Source organism: Phocoena sinus, chromosome 19 (assembly GCF_008692025.1).
Source record: "Phocoena sinus isolate mPhoSin1 chromosome 19, mPhoSin1.pri, whole genome shotgun sequence".
Taxonomy (NCBI): domain Eukaryota; kingdom Metazoa; phylum Chordata; class Mammalia; order Artiodactyla; family Phocoenidae; genus Phocoena; species Phocoena sinus.
The window spans coordinates 40,468,688-40,488,202 of NC_045781.1; the positions used below are offsets into that span (position 1 = coordinate 40,468,688).

A 19,515-nucleotide genomic window follows, 5' to 3' on the forward strand; every position below is an offset into this window, starting at 1 on the left:
GTCGAGGATGCGCTGATCCTCCGCAGCCATGGCCTCAGCAGGGGCTGAGAAGCGGCCAGGGGCCCAAGAAGGAACAGCATTGGGGCAGTCACAGCTTACGGTGGTGCCTGGTGGCCATGCGCAGAATTCTGAGGTGACCAATTGGCTGTCTAGCCTTCAAACACTTGGCCACAGAGCTTTAGGAGACCAGCTTCTGTGCAATGACCCCCTAACTGCCAGGACAGGCTCCACAGCCTGGGAGGGGCATGGACTGGTGCCCTTCATCCGTATTTGGTATCTAATGGCTGATCCCTGTATCCTTTGCCTGGCCATGGTGACCAGTTACCTATGTGTCACCTCTAGTGTCCAGTTATGGGAGACCAGTGCCTAGTGCCAGCCCATGAAGCCTGCCAAACCCAGGGTGAAGACAAGTGTCCAACAGGGCCAGTCTCAGAGCCAAAGATCCAGGAGGAAAGACTCAAGCTGGAGGAAGAGAGGCACAAGCCAGAGGTGCAGGCACTAGAGGAGAGAGGCCCCAGGCCTATGGCTTCCATTGTGAGGACCAGTCATGGTCTGAAGAGGAAGCCGGTCAAGTGAGGGGGCTTTCAGAGGGAAGAAGCTGAAGGGCTGGGGAGGTGGAATGGGGGTGGATTCCGTAGGATTCCTAAATCGGGCATTCCTGCAGTGTACATACTTATCCCCTGCCACCACCATCACTCCTCCCCTCTTCTGTCCCTCAAGAGCTCTGATGTAGGGAACATCCAGAGAGGGAGTCTCAAAGCCTTGTAAGGGGCTGAACTCATGAGCTCTTGGCCCCTGTCCAGCCCTGGGCCTCACTCACCAGGAAAGGGACAAGAATCTGGGCCTGGGGTGGTAGGCAGACAGGGCTATTCCCTAGGACAGGGCACAGGAGCCAAGGCTGGAGGCTGGCTCCTCAGGCCTTCTTGTCCCCTAGCCTCCCAGAACCTAGCCACCAAGCCCATCCTAGGGCTGAAGCTGAGCTGCCACAGGGGATGCCGCTGCAGAGGGAGGAGCGGGAGAGTAGCCAGAGTGAGCCCTCGCCGTCTGCCAAACAGCACAAAAAAGCCAAGAAGCGCAAGAGTGTGGGAACCCCAGTGCTCCCTGTGGTGGCCAGCACAGTGTCTGCGCCCTCAGAGACCTTAGGACTGGAGCGTGAGTGGCATTCCCCGGGCCTTCCCTTTACCCCCCGCCTGCTGGACCCCTGACATGGCACAGCTTGGCGCTCCAGCACCTGCCCTGCCCCGGGTCCTTGCAGGAAAGGCCCAGCGCCTGCGGCCCCTGTACCAGTACATCAACTATTGCAACCCTGAGCTGAACCAGGCACGGGAGGGGGACAGGGAGGCCGAGGCTGAGGTGAAGCCTGAGTCGGAGCTGGCCCTCATCCCCAAGGAGACAGGTGTGGAACAACTGTAGGCCTTGCTGCCCATGGCAGGTGAGCTGCGCTCAGGCCTCACTTTGCCCTGCCCCAATATGTTCATGACCCCCACCTACACTCTGGTTCCCCTGGGAGAGGAAGCTGGCGAGGAGCCTGGGGGTTTGCCCAGCCTGGGCGTCAGCGGTTGCCTCAAGGCTGAGATGCTCAAGTCAACTCAGGTGGACACCAACAAGATGCTAAGTGTCTGCACTGCCCCACTTGTACCCCCACCCTCTCCTCAGTACAAGTGACTGTCCTGCCCCACTGGGGGCTCCCCTTCTCCCAAGCCTGAACCAGAGCAGCAGTCTATGGCCCTAGGCACTCAGGTGGAAGAGGGGATTCTGCCCCTACCCCTACTTGGGACCTTGGGTTTGCTAAAAATAAACGTTTTTCCTTTTCTCAGACTGTGATCCCCCAAATAAGATGCCTGAAGAGGGAGAGGCTGGGAAGAAGGGTGGAGGATTCCCCAGTACAGTGAACTGGATTGCCCAAGAACTTGACAGAAATATAGATTCCTGGGCACTACCCCAGACCTAAATGAATCAGAATCTGCAGGGGCGGGGCCTGGTTCTGTGCATTTAAAACCTCCTCAGATGAACCTGAAGATCAGACAAGATAACAGTGGGGATGGAAAGGCGGTTGGTAAGGAAGAACTTGGGGAAGAGAAAGGAAAAGAACTGTCAGGTCATGGGAAGCAGGTGCTTGGCCTTGCTCCGTCTCCCAGGGAAGGGGCCTGCGTTGATCTGACCTTGAGGGGGCCAACACTTGGAATCCTTCTGAGGTGGCCGAGTTCATTTGCCTGTCCCAGGAGGGGCAGCTCTCACAGCTGGACCAGACTTTGCCCCCAGAGTGGCCCCTGGTGACAGAGGAACTGGTGCCTTTTTCTGGCAGGCAAGGGGTGGTGGTAGAGGTGAATGTTCTCTTTGGACCCCTGTGGCTGAGCCACTGGATGACTGCGGTGCCTCATCCTCAGGGGTCTCTGGGAAGAGGGGGCCAGTGCTGGCCATTTTGGAAAGCCCCTATCCTGCTGCCTCCTGGTCCTCTTGCATGTCCCTCAGACATCGTAAACACAGGGAATTCCAGATTAAATGGATTTCTCCTCCCTCCAACCTGCTTTTCTTCCTGTTTCTCATCTACACAATTGTTCAAGCCAAAATCGTGATAGCGCCTCAGACCCCATCCTATTCTTTACTCATTGACTCCTGCCAGCTAATCAGGCATGAAGGCAGGTGAATCTACCCTCTCAGACAGAGAATCTCTCGGACACCCATCAGCACCCTTGCCTGGGACACTGTCATCTCCAGTTGAGAGCTCACTAGTCTCCCTGCCGGTGGGCCCTTGCCCCACCAACCCACCCAATGATTCTGCTACACACTCCTGAACCCCTGATGGTGTTGCTACCCCTCTAGCACCCTGCCCCTTTTACCCCAGCTACCTTAAAACTTTTTAGTGGCTTCCTGTAATTCCCTGACCAACTACACCTTTTCTTACCTTCCCTCTCTGCCTGTGGGGCTTCCCCTGCCTAAAATGCCTTTATTTCTTCACCCTCAACCTGGCTAGTATACATGTGCCCTTGAAGACTCACGGCGCCTTGCTTCCTGCTGAGCCAGGCAGCACCCAGTGCTGTACTGCCCTGCACTGTAGCATCTACACGCTACTATCACTGTGGGTTATAGAACTATTTCGGGGACTAGACTGTGAACTCCCCAAGGGCATGTGTCATTGCACCGCATCCACCTAACAGAGGGGCCCCATGAAAGGCACCAAGATAAGGAGACCAAGGTGGGGAGCCAAGGAAGCTGCAGAGAGGGACAGGTTAGGATCTGAAAGGCTAAGGCCATCCAAAGTCCAGGACCATATGGGGGGCCCCTGTAATAATGGCCTGGCCATCCAGGAAGGGAGGGGGTGGGCAGGCCCAGGTGGAGGAAGTAGGAAGAAAATGGGCATAATCCCAGGCTGTTCCCTCTTTTAAGGGTCACTTGGATGCTCACTGGCCCCATGACAAGGCCTCAGGGCAAGCCATGGGGTCAGGACATTTATTTTTTTGCCCACACTTCTCCCTGGGCAGTGACTTGACTGAGCTAGGAGATACTTCTACAGGGACCATGCAGACTGAAATGCTGTCCATAGGGATGAGCACGAATCCTCCAAGAATTTTAGAGGTAGAGGGCTCTTCAAGATAACTGAGTTTGATCTCCTGACTTTATGGCTGAGGAAGCAGAGGCCTGCAAAGGAGTGGCCTTGCATGAGACCACACCCTGGGGCCCAGGGAGGGCCTGCCCTTTCCTGAGCCCTGAAGATCTCTGAACCTGGAGGCTCTCTGGCTAAGGCCTGACCCAAGAAGGCTGAGCATCTCCCTTCTCTGTGTGGTCTCCAGGGCTGGAGGTGTCGGCCAGGCCAGCACTGATAAGGAAGATCTGTTCCTATCTCTTCACAGGTGACGTAGGAAATACTCAGTAACCACAGAAGAATCAGTCTGTTTCCTGAGGGCTTATTCACTTGTCAGGCTTGTCTAAGCAGGGTGGGTGATAGTAGCCCCAGAAAGGAACAAGACACCGCTACCACTCCTAGAAGCTCACTCTAAGTGTGCAATGCGGAGGCAGCATAATTCAGGGAGACGTGATAACGGAAGGGCTGAGGACCGAAGCTGTGGCGCCACAGGTAGTGGGGGTGACTGCCACTTGGCCTGCAGGAGTGAAGAGGCAGCTCTCCAGCTGCTTCCTGAAGGAGAGAGTTGGGTGGCCTTCCAATCAGAGGATACGCCAGGGATGAAGCCTCACTAGTGTGCAAGGTGTCAGCCCCACGTAGGAGGGCCATTTAGCATGGCTGAAGCAGAGGCCTGGCTATCAGACCAGGCTGGGTGTAGGCAACGAGGGATATTGGCCTGACGTTTTGGAGAGGTTGCTCGGGCATCAGCGTGAAGGGCCGAATAAGGAAGGGAAAGACTGGGGATAGGGAGGTGAGGAGGCTGCTGCCATTGTCTGGGTGAGTGCGAGGCCTAGATTTGGTTGGGGGTTGGAAAATAAGCAAAAGGTATTCTGGAAGTTCTCTTCTGCTTGCTGGAACAGAGAGGAAAAGCTAACTGCCTTTTCATTGGCTTGGAAAAACTTTATTTTGACCCAAGAAAGATCCTGAGATTTGGGAAACAGGTCCTGGAAGGTGATGCTGACTTCCTCCAGGAGGGGGAGCTGCAGGACAAGCCTGGAACCAGTTGACTGTCACCTCTGGGAACCAGAACCCTGCTGGCTTCCTTGGCAACAGGCATCTGGGCCACTTCATGGTACCTCTCCTCCCCCACACCAATCCAAGAGATACAAGATGGTAAAGATGTCTGAGGGATGGCCATGGACCTAGGTTCTGCAGAGTACCAACAGAGGACCTGGGTCCTCAAGAGTAGCTCTGCCCTAAGCCCATGTACAGTCGGCCCCAGGACTTGGTCGGAATCCATCTTTGTAAACCAGAGGTTTTGTTGCAGTCCTATAAAACCTAAGTGCCACTGTGGGTCAATAACGTGGCCCTTTCTTAAGTAAGAGCATCTGAGTCGGATGCAATAGATGCATGTGCTTTCTTGGTCAATACCCAAATTTAGGGGGGATCTCAACATCCTGTTAACACACAGAAGGATGACCTGGAGCTGAGCCGGGAGGAAGGGAGCAGCTTCTCCTTCACCTCTACCAGCATCCTGCCTGGTGGGGTTCTATCTACAGTCCACCTGCTAGTTCAGGCCAGGCTGAGATTCCTGCTGTAGAGAGGAATGTAACCTGGATGAGGACCCGAGCGGGGAGGGGCAATGCCTGGGCACTCAAGAGTCTGAGATGCCACAGGCACTAAGGAAGTAATACTTCAGGGTCAGGCTCTGTAGTAAGAGGACCCTGACCAGGCTCCTAGCTCTGTCACTTATAACTTACAGGAGGCAAGTAACTTTGCCCCTCTCTGCTCTGAATAACGGGAATATTAATAGTAGTACCTCGTAGAGTGGTTTGGATATTAAATAGAATAATACACGTGAACCATCTATCCCAGGGGCCCCAATATGCAATAAGTACACCCCAACACTAGCCACTGTTATTTTATCTCACAAAGACAAGGTCTGAAACCAGGACAATACAGGAAAATAGGCCTGGTGACTCCTATAAAGGGTGCCAGGAGGAAGAGGGAGCCCTCTCTGAGCCTTTCTCTTTCTGGTGAGGAGTCCACAGCAGGCCAGAAAGAGGGAAGATTAGAGAAGGGGAAAGTTTGGTCCAGACTTAATTCTGGCAGAGGAAACAAAGGAGTAGATGTGTCCTTTCCCACCGTCCTGCCCCACCTGCCTCTGACTGACAGGGTTAAAAGCCTCTTCCTGTGGGGACAACAGGTTAGTAAAAGTAGAGCTGGAGACTGGCTGGCTAGGCCAGGCAGTGCTCGGCTACACCCCGGCTACAATGCTTCCGAGGGGCAGTGCCTTCCTCCAGTTCACCCCGTCTAGCCTCCCTGGGGCCACTCCTCACCCCTCCTTTCCCAGGGCTCCTCTGGAGCCAACCCCTTGGTTTCAAGAACAGAATCCTTCCTGACCTCCAGCCCAGAGAGACCTCAAACTCTCCCACTATCTCCCCTTAAACATCAAGCCTGATTGGCCCCCTGAAGTCTTAAGTCCTGTCTGCTGAGGAAAGACTTCTTGGAGGGCTCCGATGGGATTCAGCTGCAAGGAATAAGCCAGGAGATGAGGGCAGACAGTGGTAGGAGCCTGTGTGTCCCGCTAGATAGTGAAGGATCCAGAGCAGGTCAGGGCTGCCATGGAGCCATGAGGAAAGAGAAAAACAGAAACAAATCTACAACAATCAACAAGCCTTTCATTATTAAAGAAACCCAATCTACCAAACAACCAACCAACAACCACATGTCACAGTGTCAGACTTTCTGATTTATTAACATTTATCAGATGTCCCAGAGCTCTCCCTTGTCTCCTCTCTGCCAACTCAGGGGCCCTCTGCCCTAGGTCAACAGCCCCTGAGAGCTCATCTACTACAGAACCCCTCCTCCCTGCCAGGGAAGGGGCAGCCTGGAGGCCGGAAGGGCTTGGTCACATGGGAGCGAGGGCAGGTGCAGATCCCTGAGGGATGACTTCCTGCCCTCACCATTCCTGAGATGCCCCAGCCCAGGACGGGCATGGAAACAAGGCCTCTTGTCATTTCTCCTCAGGCCTGAGGAATCAAGCCAAGCTGGCTCCCTGCTGTGCTTTCTCATCCAGTTAAGACCACAAATAGGCTGATGAAGCCCCCAAGTCAAGCCTTTGCTGGAACTGCTCACACACTGGGGGCAGCTCCGCCCTGTGCAGTGTGCTGGCCCTCTCAGCCATGGCAATAGGAACGGCACCGCCTCACCAGTCTGAGGAGTAAATGAGCACTGGAGGGGGCGTTCTCCTGGGGCCACCTTCGGATTCACCCGAATTCAACTCTGCCCAAGTTGACCTATCAAATGAAAGACACTGTGCTATAACCAAGCCCTCCCATCACAGCTCCTCCCTCACCCTTTGCCCCGTGGCAGGGAGCCCACGTGCAGGCTCACAGGTTATTCCGCTGGAGCGCCTCGCACAGGTTCTGGTTGGCGTCGGGCTCCTCCGTCAGCACCTCCACAGCCTCCCACTCCCCGGATCGGCTCGACCGTTTGATGGCATCCACCACGCTCTGCATGTAGAGCCCATCCTCGAATGAGGCGGCCATGGAGACGGGGGTATGGTCCCACGTGCGGCGGTCACCCTGCCCCTGGAAGGACTGGCGCAGGGCCTGCACCATGTAGACCATGCCCTTCAGGTAAAGCAGCGGGACATCCTGGGGCCCCTGCTCGGGGAGCCCCGTGCCCACAGCCAGCGAGTCCCTCAGCAGCAGCTCCTCTTGTGTGGCAGAGTTCTTCTGCCCGTAGAGGTCAGCTCCCCGGGCAACAAGGCGTCCCGCAGAGCCCACCACCATGACCTCGTGCACGAAGGCGCCTGGCATGTTGAAGTTGAGTGTTACTGTGCTGCACACACCCCCGCCCATGAGCATCTGGAAGAAACAGAAGTCATCGCTGGTGACATGCCGGATGCCACGGATGGCTGCATTCTGCCTCACAAAGGTCTTGAGCAGCCCATGTACCTTCTCGGCTTTCTGGCCAGTCAAGTGGGTCAGCAGGTCCACAATGTAGGTGCCCATGGTGTGTAGGCCCCCACCGCCCATGAGCTCATCACAGATCCAGCCGTAGTTGGGGCTGAGCAGGCTGCCCGAGTAGACGCGGGCATCACAGATCATCACTGCACCCACGTAGTGCTCGGCAATCAGCTGCTTCATGCGCACGAAGGCAGGCAGGAAGCGCAGCACGTTCCCCACCAGGCTCATCAGCTGCGGGTAGTAGCGCGAGGCTGTCACCATCCGGAAGGCATCCACCGAGGTTGCTGCCTTCTCACAAACCACATTCTTCCCAATGCCTGAGAATAAAACACAGCAGGAAATCTCAAAGTTCCAAGGGGTTTACACTGGGAAAAGAAAACCCATTTCTGGAAGGCAGGTGACTCAGGAAAGCTGCCTGAGACCAGGTGGTGACCTGGGACAAGAGGAAAGGTGATCAGCTTGGATGAATACAGTACCCAGTGACTGGGACTAGAGAAAGAGTTATGGGCTCGAGAAAGAGAAGCAAGTTCTTAAAGGAAAAATGAAAGGAGTAGAGGCAGAAGGTGCAAACCAGGAGTGGGAGGTAGAGAGGTGGTACAAGGTTAATTTTATGTGTCAACTTGGTTAGGTTATAGTGCCCATCGAATACTAGTCTAGACACTGCTGGGAAGATATCTTTAGATCTGATTAACATTTAAACCAGTAGACTTTGAGTAGAGCAGATTACCCTCCATAATGTGGGTAGGCCTCAACTCATCAGATGAAGGCCTTGAGAAAAAAGACTGAAGTTCCCTAAAGAGGAAGGAATTCTGCCTCCAGACTGCCTTCAGACTCAAGTCTGCAACATCACCTCTTGCTGGAATTCAGATTTGCTCTGTAGATTTCAGATCTGTCAGCTCCTACAATAGCATGAATCAGTTTTTAGAAAATAAATCTCTACCTCCCTCTCTCAATATACATCCTCCTGGTTCTGTTTATCTCGAGAACACTGCCTAATACAAGTGGGCTGGAGAGGTGGACATGCTTCTTGGACATGCTTATGTACCTTTATGCATTTATTAGATCATCAGCTTGGGGTAAGAAAATCAAATCTATATTCTAGGGGATGAGCTTGGCACTCTCAGTTGTAACTGCAGAAAGGGCTCTAAGATTCCTCGCAGATTGTCCTCTGAACACACTGGTTCAACAAGTTAGTGTAGTCATAAGGCCCGAAAATCCTTGGCTCCAGTAGGAGGGGAAAGGGAGAGAAAACATCCTTTCTGTCTCATGCCTGTTCTGAGTACATCGCAGCTGGAATGCACCCAGAGAGCAAAATAAAGCTAGACAAAGCCCTGAAGAGAGAGACCAAGAGGACTGAGCAGCTCCCACACAAGGAAAAGGAAGGGATCAACACTCCTCCACATCATGAGATGAAAGCTCATGAGGGTACGAACAGCCAAAAGACACCAACTCCTGGAGTATTCCTGTGAGCTTGGGATGGTTCAAGCAGAAGAAAGTCTTATGCTAGTATCTTCAACAGAAAACTTACAAAGCCCAAGAGGTCGTATGGACTGGACACACACAGGTTTTGGGGTACAGCAAGCTAGGGAAGGGTGAAGACATCCAGTTATTCCATTACTCATTCCACAGACACTGCCCTTGGGGTGCAACTCAAATTCCACGACCTCAATTCACCCAAGAAGTCATGGGCTTCTTGAGGGAACAAGCTCAAGGGTCTGGTACAGATGGCAGAATAAGGGAAGACTTCATGGGGGAGTGCCGCCAGGGTGATCTTTAAGGAAGCAGATGTTCCAAGGAGCATAAGGGGGAAAGGACACCCAGGCAGGAAACTGCATGTGCAAAGGCACTGAGGAAAGGGCTGGGATTCCTAAAGTCCTGAGTGCACACCAGGAAACAGGTTGGAGGGTTTACACAGGGTCGATAAGAAATGTAGGAAATTGGATAGATAATTGGTAGCATCACTCACAAAGACATTCAAGGTGGTGGGGTAGGTTTGGGGTTGGAATCCCAAACTGAGCTCGATACTCCCTTCCCTGAGTTTTCTCCATCTCAGTCAATGGCGATTCATTTCTCCCCGTTTCTCAAGCCAAAATCACGATGTCACTCACATCCATCCCACTTTCAATCATCAGTAAATCCTGTTGGCTTAGCTTTCAAACTACATCCAGGATCTCACCAGTTCCCACTACCACCAGTGCCACCTTCCTCATCCAAGTCACCACAGTTTTTTGCCTGGATTATTGCAATGGTAACTTAACTGGTCTCCCTCAGTCTTTTTTTTTTTTTTAAATACATTTATTTTATTTATTTATTTATTTTTGGCTGCATTGGGTCTTTGTTGCCACGCATGGGCTTTCTCCAGTTGCAGCGAGCAGGGGCTACTCTTCGTTGCGGTGTGTGGGCTTCTCATTGTGGTGGCTTCTACCACCACAATGAGGGAGCACGGGCTCTAGGCGCACAGGCATCAGTAGTTGTGGCTTGTGGGCTCTAGAGCGCAGGCTCAGTAGTTGTGGCACACGGGCTTAGTTGCTCCGCGGCATGTGGGATCCTCCGGGACCGGGGCTCAAACCCATGTCCTCTGCATTGGCAGGCGGATTCTTTACCACTGCACCACCAGGGAAGTCCGGCTTCTTTTTTATATTTTTATTTAATTTTTTATTTTAATAAATAAAAAATATTTATTTATTAATTTAGGCTGCGCTGGGTCCCAGTTGCACACACAGGATCCTCGCTGTGGCCTGCGGGATCTTTTCTTTTAGTTGCAGCATGCGGAATTCTTAGTCGCAGCATGTGAACTCTTAGTTGCGGCATGCAGGATCTAGTTCCCTAACCAAGGATTGAACCTGGGCCCCCCACGATGCGAGCGCAGAGTCCCACCCACTGGACCACCAGGGAAGTCCCTGGGTGTAGCTTCTTCTGAAGGATTCTGTTCACACAGGCTCAGGAGGGGAACTTGTCTGGCCACCTTGCAACAGAAACAATGAGGCCCCAGGACAGCTGACTGCTCAGAAAGGGCCATTTATTGGTGCCAAACTCGAGCTTTGGAGCCACTCTGGGATTCAAATTCTGGTTCTCTCGGTTGGTTGCTGCATGACCTGGGACATTTCTAAACCTCTCTGGGCTTTGGTTTACTACACTGTAAAAGGAGAGTCACATCTACCATGCAGGGTAGAACAGTAAGTCAAATGAAGGCAGTATATGTAAAGTGCTCAGCCCAGCACAGCTCTGTCCCCGGTACATTTTATAACCATCACCATGAGAGAGACCCGGCAGATGTCATAAATACAGGAAAAAGAGGGTCCACTGTGACTCAGATTTTAAGACTCACACAGAAGCTACATTTCCAGGCCAATAATATCAATGTTCAATATTTTGAAAATTTAATTTTTAAAAAGAAGTTTAAAGATCAACATGAACATAGATGAGTTTTCTTATTCTATGTGCTGTTTATCAGGCCTCTCATAGAGTTAGGCCCAGACCAGTCCTTCGGAAGCTCACATCCTGACAAAGCCCACAGGAGATAATCTGGTGCCTTTGGCCAATCCTTCCAAGCTCCCCTCACTTCCTACCCTCTCCCTTGCCACCCTGGCCCTCAAGAACCCCACAGAGCATTTGCCATCTGCACATATGGGATTCTCGGGCATGAACTCCCAGTGTTACGAAGCTCAGTGCTGCGGCAAGGAGGAACACATGTGTAGCCTATGACCCAATTCAATCTCTTCACTTTACAAAATTCTTGAAATCTCCTGCTCTCCTCTAAACAGTAATGAAAGCTTTACAACAGGTACTGGCAGGACAACAGGAGAACGGCTAGCCAAGCGTTACATGCCCAAGGCGGGGAGCAGTGTGGAAAGGGCAGGGGGCCAAGGCAAGGGGAGAGGTCCTTGCACAGGGGTCCAGAGCTGGAGCAGGGCCCTACAAGGATAGTAGCCCCTAACTGCTATCACTATCTGCTCTTGGAGGGTCTCCAATGCTTCCCCACACTTGTGGGATTTTAGGATTAGGGACAGGAGAATCACAGTACTGGGTGAGAATTTGGCCACTTGGCTGCAGCTCTGGCCAACCCAGAGGTTTCCTGCTACAACTATGCACAGCAGGGGTTGGGGTGGACACTGCAATGTGGGGAGGAGAGGAGGTGGGCTGGGAGGAAAAGGACTCCTGTGGCTGCTGAGAGTTTGGTGGTGATAAAACTAGAGTAAGTAATATTTACTTCATGCCACGAGAGGTCAGGGAAAGGGAAGAGGCCTTCCTTCTTGAGCCTGAACAGTAAGAGAGCTTTTGAACTTGGGACCCAGTAGTATTACTAGTGTGGGAGCTAAAGGCCATCTTGAGTTAAACCAGGCTCCTGCAGGCCAACTGCACAGGTCCTGTACCTTTAGGAAGAGTGGTGTTGCCTTCAAAGACATGTTTATTTAAGTTTATCTAGCTTTCCTGTTAGGAAATCAATGAGATATTAGAGAAGCTGAAAACCACTTTTGTCTCCAGGGAATGGGGAAAGCATGGATGCTGAGTGCCATTAGCTCAGATCTTCTGGAGGCTGAACAAGTTCCAGACTGCAAGCCTCTCTCCAGCTCATGCTCCCCAGACGACCTAGGAGTAAAGTGCCCTAAGAAGCTGCCCCAAACCACCTCTTTGTTCCTTAGTAACGCACCACAGGTTCACAGCTCTGGGACAACATCGCTGTTTCCCTTTAGAGGTGTGGGACTAGACAAATGATTTCAAACAGCAGGGAAGAGAAGCAGCCCCAGAAAAAGCAACACTTTTATGTTTTACAAAATCCATGGATTCTGCCTTTTTTTTTTTTTTAACAAAGAATGTTCTGCTACTTAGAAAAGAAAGTTTGATAGCCACCAGACAGAATCACTGCTGCCCACAGCCCAGTCTCTCCTGGGTCACAAGTCCCTGTCAGCTCCCTGAGTCACACCAGCAGACTGGGCTTGCACAGGTAGAATTTGTGAACACTTCCATTCAACCAGTGTGCCAGGCCCTGTGCTAAGCTCAGAGGATACAACATCAGGCATGATCTCTACTTTCAGACAACTTACAGTTTAGTGGGAGAGAAAGCCATTAATCAAATTATCCTATGAATACAAGTAGAATTGCACTTGTGATAAATGCAATGAAGATGATATTAATGTTAATATGAAAGATATAGCAGGGACCTGATCTGGACTGGGGGTCAGGGAAGGCATCCCAAGGGACTGGTGTTCTTGGGATTATATTTTCTGGGTCAGGCTGCTTAAGGAATGATCCCTTGTTATCTTAAGAGCCCATGGGGAAAGGATTGGCAAACCCAGCATTTTTCTAATGAAGCACACAAGTGCCAAGAACTGGGCACAGAAACTTACCTTTTAGTGACAGATTTAAGAAAACATTCAACTATGGCAAAAATGGTGGGGCACTTTGTACATTAAAATTTTTCTGAACCACTTCTAAATTGAGAAATAAAACATTAGAGTCCCTCCCTCTCCTTTAAGGAATTCATGGGAAAGCCACACGGATGAAATCTGAGGTGGAAGAAAATGAAAAGTCAAACAAAAGTAGAAAATAAGACCCTGATAAAACCATACTTCAAAAAGACACATGTACCCCAATGTTCATTGCAGCACTATTTACAATAGCTAGGACCTGGAAACAACCTAAGTGTCCATTGACAGATGAATGGATAAAGAAGATGTGGTACATATATACAATGGAATATTACTCAGCCATAATAAAGAACAGAATACGGTCATTTGTAGAGACGTGGATGGACCCAGACTGTCATACAGTGTGAAGTAAGTCAGAGAGAAAACCAAATATTGTATATTAATGCATACATGTGGAATCTAGAAAAATGGTACAGATGAACCTATTTGCAGTGCAGGAACAGAGATGCATAAAGAACAGATATGTGGACACAGTGGGGGAAGGAGAGGATGGGTTGAATTGGGAGATTAGGTTTGACATAAGTACACTACCATGTGTAAACCAGACAGCTAGTGGGAACCTGTGGTATAGCACAGGGAGCTCAGCTCGGTACTCTGTGATAAGCTAGATAGGGGGGATGGGGGGGTGGGGGTGGGAGGGAGGTCCAAGAAGGAGCTCCTTCCAGAGCTTCACATTACAGGAGGAAAGACTGGATCATGCTTTTGAGGCATTAATTTAAATACAGTTCTCCAGGGACTTCCCTGGTGGCAAAGTGGTTAAGAATCTGCCTGCCAATGCAGGAGACACGGGTTCGAGCCCTAGTCCAGGAAGATCCCACATGTCACAGAGCAACTAAGCGTGTGCGCCACAACTACTGAGCCTGTGCTCTAGAGTCCACGAGCCACAACTACTGAGCCCGCGTGCCACAACTACTGAAGCCCGTGCACCTAGAGCCCGTGCTCCACAACAAGAGAAGTCACCACAATGAGAAGCCCGCGCACTGCAACTAGAGAAAGCTCACGCGCAGCAATGAAGACCCAATGCAGCCATAAATAAATAAATTTATATTTATAAAGATATATATATATATATAGTCCTCCAACCTACAGAAAAGTGTTTCACATTTGAGATGACTCAGAACGCTTAGTTCCATTTCTAAGCTACATTCAACTCAGTGAACACTTACCTAACGAACATCCAGAGGAGATGCCTACCATTTATTTATTTATTTTTTTTTTTATGCGTTACGCGGGCCTCTCACTGTTGTGGCCTCTCCCGTTGCGGAGGACAGGCTCCGGACGCGCAGGCTCAGCGGCCATGGCTCACGGGCCCAGCCGCTCCACGGCATGTGGGATCTTCCCAGACCGGGGCACGAACCCGTGTCCCCTGCATCGGCAGGCGGACTCTCAACCACTGCGCCACCAGGGAAGCCCCCCTACCATTTATTTTTGATGTGAATTTAATTTAAACAAATCTGCTGTTCCATGTGGGACAACAGGAAAGCCTGGCTTTCCCTTGTAACGTGATGCCAGTGTCTTTCTTGGTCAGTACTCGGAGGCAGTCATATATCATGCTGGAAAGGCTGAATGATACCCTCATTTCACAGGGGCCCACACAGGTTGAGAGGGACAGAAATAGGGTCAGAAGTGGGGTCTGATGTCAAGGTCAGTTTGGTGCTCTACCTACAGCAGTTCGTGTACTCACACCAAGTCATTTGGGAAAACTGGAGGAGTTCTCATGACCTCTTCCATATAAGTTAAAATTAAGACAGAATTCTCACTTAAAAAAAAAAAAAAAGAAAGCAAGCACACAGGGAGTCAACTTCATGGTCAAAACAGGCTCAGTGACTCCTTTGGGGCCTAAGTGGGCAGTGCCTGAGGGCAGGTCCAGCTGACAAGGGCTCTCCTAGCCCAACCAAATTGGCCCTGTGGTCATGTACCTGCAAGAACAGACCAAAGACCCTCATTCATACCCTCCTCCTTCCTGACAACAGAGATGTGGAGAGAAGGCTGATGGCCTTACTTCACTGAGGGCTGGGATACAAGACCCCAGAAGCTTCTGGTCATCCCTGTCCTTCCTGTTTATATTAAATGGCCCAAAGTCCAATGTTTTCCTGTACCAGGAAAACAGCAGGCTTGGGCCCAAAGAACTCTGGGGTTTCCTCTTTCTTCTTACACAGCTCAGAAATGGCCTCTGTGGGGACCCTAAAGTTCAAGAAGGCGACCAGAGTCTCTAGCACTCTGCCTCTGCACACACCCGGCCTCACCAACCTGCATTCATGCCACAAGGAATGGTGAGAAGTCAAGTGATCATGGTAGCTTGATTCCCTTGAACCAGCCCTCTGTTAAAGTGTTGGCTTAAGTCTACTTCTAAACCCAATCTGGGAGCATTATCTGCCCTAAAAATCTAGGGCCAGTGAATAGCTCCAATGTCACACATCCTCAGAGAGAGGTCTCTGGAAAAAGACAAACCATCTATAATTTTTGGCCAAAACTTACATGCCCTAAATCAACAACCAGACAGACTGCTATTCCTGCTCACTTCAATGAACACTTATCCTCTCCAACCCACTGGGCTAGAGGTGACAGACACCCTCTTATCCTCAGACTACGGGAGAGACAAGCAGCAGAGCCTTGGACCCTCCACCATGGTAGTGGCCAGAAGGAGTGGCGGTCAGCCTCACGGCATATCAGTTCCTGGACCCACAGATCTCTGACTGCATCAGAGGGACATCTGGCTCCCATCACCTTATATAAAACAATTACTCTGTCAATTAATTATATGCTACCTGAATTGTTACTTAAGTCTTTTCTCATTTACCTTGCAATGTGTGTTACTTCTAGTCTCTTCAACTGGACTGTGAAATCTGAAAGCAGAGACAGCTCCAATCCAACACTGCTGAATGTCAAGAACGACATCAGGACAGTGCCTAGCACACAGGAGACGTTTTTTAAAAAACTGCTGGATGAATGTTTACTGGTTTGTTTTCCTATTAAATTAGATTCTGATTCCTACATAAGACAAAGAGAATAATTTTTCTACAGTTGACAGGAAAGAGAAGCCCAACAGGAACTGCAGGAGAACAGCGCACCAAGCCATGCCCAGCAGGGGCAGGAGGTGGCCGAGCAAACTATTTCCGGAGGGAGCAGAGATGTGAGCAGGCTGATCTGTGGATCCCGTCAGGGAAACCCAGCGCTGTCAGAGAGCCTTCCCACCCTCTGGCATACAAAATTGCAAAGCTTGGCGGGAAGGGTGTGTGCTCAATCTAGTCAAGGACTGACAAAATATGAGAAATGGCAGCCTTGATACACATCCTCTTCTCCTTTCTGTGGTGCCACAGAAATGGAAGAACAAATGCATCGATCACAGCCAATTCCCCAGTGCCCAGGTCTTTGAACTCTGACTTCACAGAGGCAAACTTTACAATGCCTGAGATGTAATAATCTCTAGCCTCTGTGACAGGCCAACTCGAAAGACATTTGCTTAATTTTTGCTCAGGGTTTTACTTATTGGAGGTGGGGAACGCTGAATGTCTCCCAGCCACTGGAGCATTTCCTCCCCCAGCCATAAGGCCTCCCAACGTGCCCTCCCTCGGCACTGCTTCAGGGATGAGTGCTGTCCCAGACCCAGGCCCAAGAAGGACCACCCAGGCCCAGAGGAGAGCAGTGTCACTCAAGGACCACTGAGAGGGAGGCGCAATCTGCCCTTGCTATGGCCTGACTGTCCGTACCTAGAGCCTTCACAGATATCTGTCGGGTAAGCGGAGGGGGGATGTTGATGCACACCAGATCCACGTCTTGATGCAGCAAGACGTCATCGGTCCGGCTGGTGTAGAAGGTGATGTTCATCTCGTCGGCAAGCTGCTTCGCCTCCTCCTCAGTCTTCCCCCACAGGGCCTCCACCGTGAACCCTTCTGCCCGCAGCAGTGGGACCAGAACCCGGGCAGAGCTGCCAGTCCCAAACACGCCCACTCCGGGAAGCATCTTCATGCTGGCTTCTCTGTTCACCAACTCATCTCCTCACAAGAGTCTCCAGCATGAGTACGACCATCCCACAGTCCTGGTCACACATGGCTCCTGGAACAGCAAGCAGGACACTGGCTGTTAGTGGAGGGCACACTCAGCTGAGGCTACTTTCTGGGCTGATTCAGAAGCAGCAAGTTCTCTGCCACAAAAGACAAACGAAATATTGCTCCAAACTGAAACGCTGCAGAAGCTTCTCCCATGAAGACTTAAGGATATTAGCAATATCTATCTACTAGGACGAGGAAGGATGAAAAATGAGTAAAGCTAGGTTCAAATTTCTGTTCTGTTACTTAATTTTTGGTGTGACTCTGGTCAAACCACTTAACCTCCAGGGCCTTAATTTGTACAAGTTCATGATTCTATGATATTATATTACAGAAGAAAAAGAAGAGTGTTGTTATATTACAGTAAAAGATGAAAGAGAACTATTTAGGTGCTATACACGTTATAATTTAAAAGTTAAGGGTAGCAAGCATAGGAAAATGTTCACTAGAAACCAAAAATACCAAAAAAAAATTTCAACTACCAAACTGGCAGCAGCAGCAGCAGCAATAACAAGGATATTTAGAATGAAATTTATTTATTTTTGGCTGCATTGGATCTTCATTGCGGTGCACTGGCTTCTCATTGTGGGGCTCGGTAGTTGTGGCACACAGGCTTAGTTGCTCCGCGGCATGTGGGATCTTCCTGGACCAGGGATCAAACCCGTGTCCGCTGCATTGGCAGGCGGATTCTTAACCACTGCGCCACCAGGGAAGCCCAGAATGAAATTTTTAAAATAAAAATATCCATGCTAACGTTGACTAAGATAGTGAAAAATTGGGAAATGAGATAGATGTTCAATAACAGTAGTGGGTTAGATTGATAACACTACAGAGCCACTGAAAATCATGAGTAGAAGGCCCTCAATGACCTGAAAGACATCACCATGTATTCACTGAAAAGACAGAAAACAGTATGTGAAGGATGACAACAATTTCGTTTAAAACAAAACCAGAAAAAGCACAAAAGGTGTATGTATGTATGAGACTATACAGGATATCTCTATCAATAACCATACTCCATACAGAGGACATAACAGAAGGACCTGAATTTAATAATTATTACTCACATTGATGGGATTGTGGATGATTTTTGTTCTCTGAACTTTGCTAAATTTTCTACAATGAATGTTTCTTACTTATTATGGAGTTCTTCCTTCTGATCACAAGGGTTTATAAAATGAAATAAAGAACGAGACCGAACTAAAGTCTGCTTGGAAACCACAGTGAGATTTAGGTGTGTGCAGGGTTCAGGTTTCTCCACACAGCACTCCCTCAGCTAAACCAGTGGTCCCCACACTAGCTGTGTATAGAGTCACTGGTGACCCCAGACCCACTGAATCAGACTATAGGGATGAGGCTATGTCACCATCACTTTCTTTTTTTTTTGGTTCTTATTTTATTGTGGTAAAATACACATAAAATTTACTATCTTAACCATTTTTAAGTGTACAGCTCAGTGGTATTACATACATTCATACCGTTGTGTAACCATCACCATCATCTACTTCCAAAACTCTTTTCACATTGCAAAACTGAAACTCTGTCCCCGTTAAACAATAACTTCTCATTTCAACCCCTCCCCCCAGCCCCTGGCAACCACCATGTCTCTATGAATCTGACTACTGTAGGTACCTTATATAAGTGGAATCCTATAGCATTTGTCCTTTTGTGACTGGCTTATTTCACTTAGCATGTCCTCAAGGTTCATCCATGGTGTAGCTTATGTCAGAATTTCCTCCCTTTTTGAGGTTGAATAATATTCCATTGTATGTATATACCACATTTTGCTTACGCATTCATCTGTACATGAACACCTGGATAGCTTCCACATCTTAGCTACTATGAATAATGCTGTTATGAACATGGGTGTACAAATACTTCTTCCAGACTCTGCTTCCAATTCTTTTGGGTATATACCCAGAGGTGGAATTGCTGGATCATATGGTAAATTTGTTTTTAATTTTATGAGGAACTGCCATACTGTTTTCCACAGGTCCTGTACCATTTTAGTTATCATTATTTTTAATTAATTAATTTATTTATTTAGGCCAAGCCACGCAGCTTGTGGGATCTTAGTTCTGCAACCAGGGATTGAACCCAGGCCCATGGCAGTGAAAGTGCCAAGTCCTAACCACTAGACTGCCAGGGAACTCCCAAGGTCCTGTACCATTTTAAATAATAATTTTATAAACACTTACAGTCCCTTAGTCTACCAATTATCTTTTTAAAAAATCTGACTACTTTCTGCAAATCACAATTTTTAAAAAGTTGTATCCAAATGTTGGATATCCAAATGCTGTTCTACTTTTATCCACGTAACATTGCTTTACTTGCATCTCCTCACAGATCAGTCAACCTATTAGTCAGTTTAATGGATACATGGCATTCCTTTTGTAAATCCATAATAATTAACTACCTCCTTCCCCAACTGTGAGCACTAGCAACATATACATCTCTTCCTTCTCCATCCATGCCATCCCCCCACCTTTCTGGTCATTTCT

General features: G+C 49.5%; 2 protein-coding genes across 12 annotated transcripts in view; one reads left to right on the forward strand and one right to left on the reverse strand.

The window, feature by feature from the left end:
- Nucleotides 1-28: 28 nt before the first annotated feature.
- C19H16orf86 (chromosome 19 C16orf86 homolog) lies at nucleotides 29-2,779 on the forward strand. The gene is given in 4 exon segments (XM_032614413.1): nucleotides 29-133; nucleotides 343-572; nucleotides 905-1,152; nucleotides 1,256-2,779. Coding segments are annotated over 4 exon segments (993 nt in total). The 3' UTR covers nucleotides 1,666-2,779.
- Nucleotides 2,780-2,792: 13 nt separating this feature from the next.
- GFOD2 (glucose-fructose oxidoreductase domain containing 2) overlaps nucleotides 2,793-19,515 on the reverse strand; it is a 49,318-nt gene continuing 32,595 nt past the window's right edge. For 8 of the 11 annotated variants that reach the window (XM_032614423.1, XM_032614421.1, XM_032614417.1 and 5 more), the window contains 3 exons: nucleotides 16,676-17,021; nucleotides 6,959-7,853; nucleotides 2,793-6,861 (listed from right to left, as the gene is read on the reverse strand). In XM_032614423.1, coding sequence (XP_032470314.1) covers nucleotides 6,771-6,861; nucleotides 6,959-7,853; nucleotides 16,676-16,934 — 1,245 coding nt within the window. In that variant the 5' untranslated portion in view covers nucleotides 16,935-17,021 and the 3' untranslated portion in view covers nucleotides 2,793-6,770. Of the gene's footprint in view, nucleotides 7,854-16,675; nucleotides 17,022-19,515 lie in introns of all 11 variants that reach the window. The other 3 variants (XM_032614428.1, XM_032614427.1, XM_032614426.1) reach the window with 3 other exon arrangements.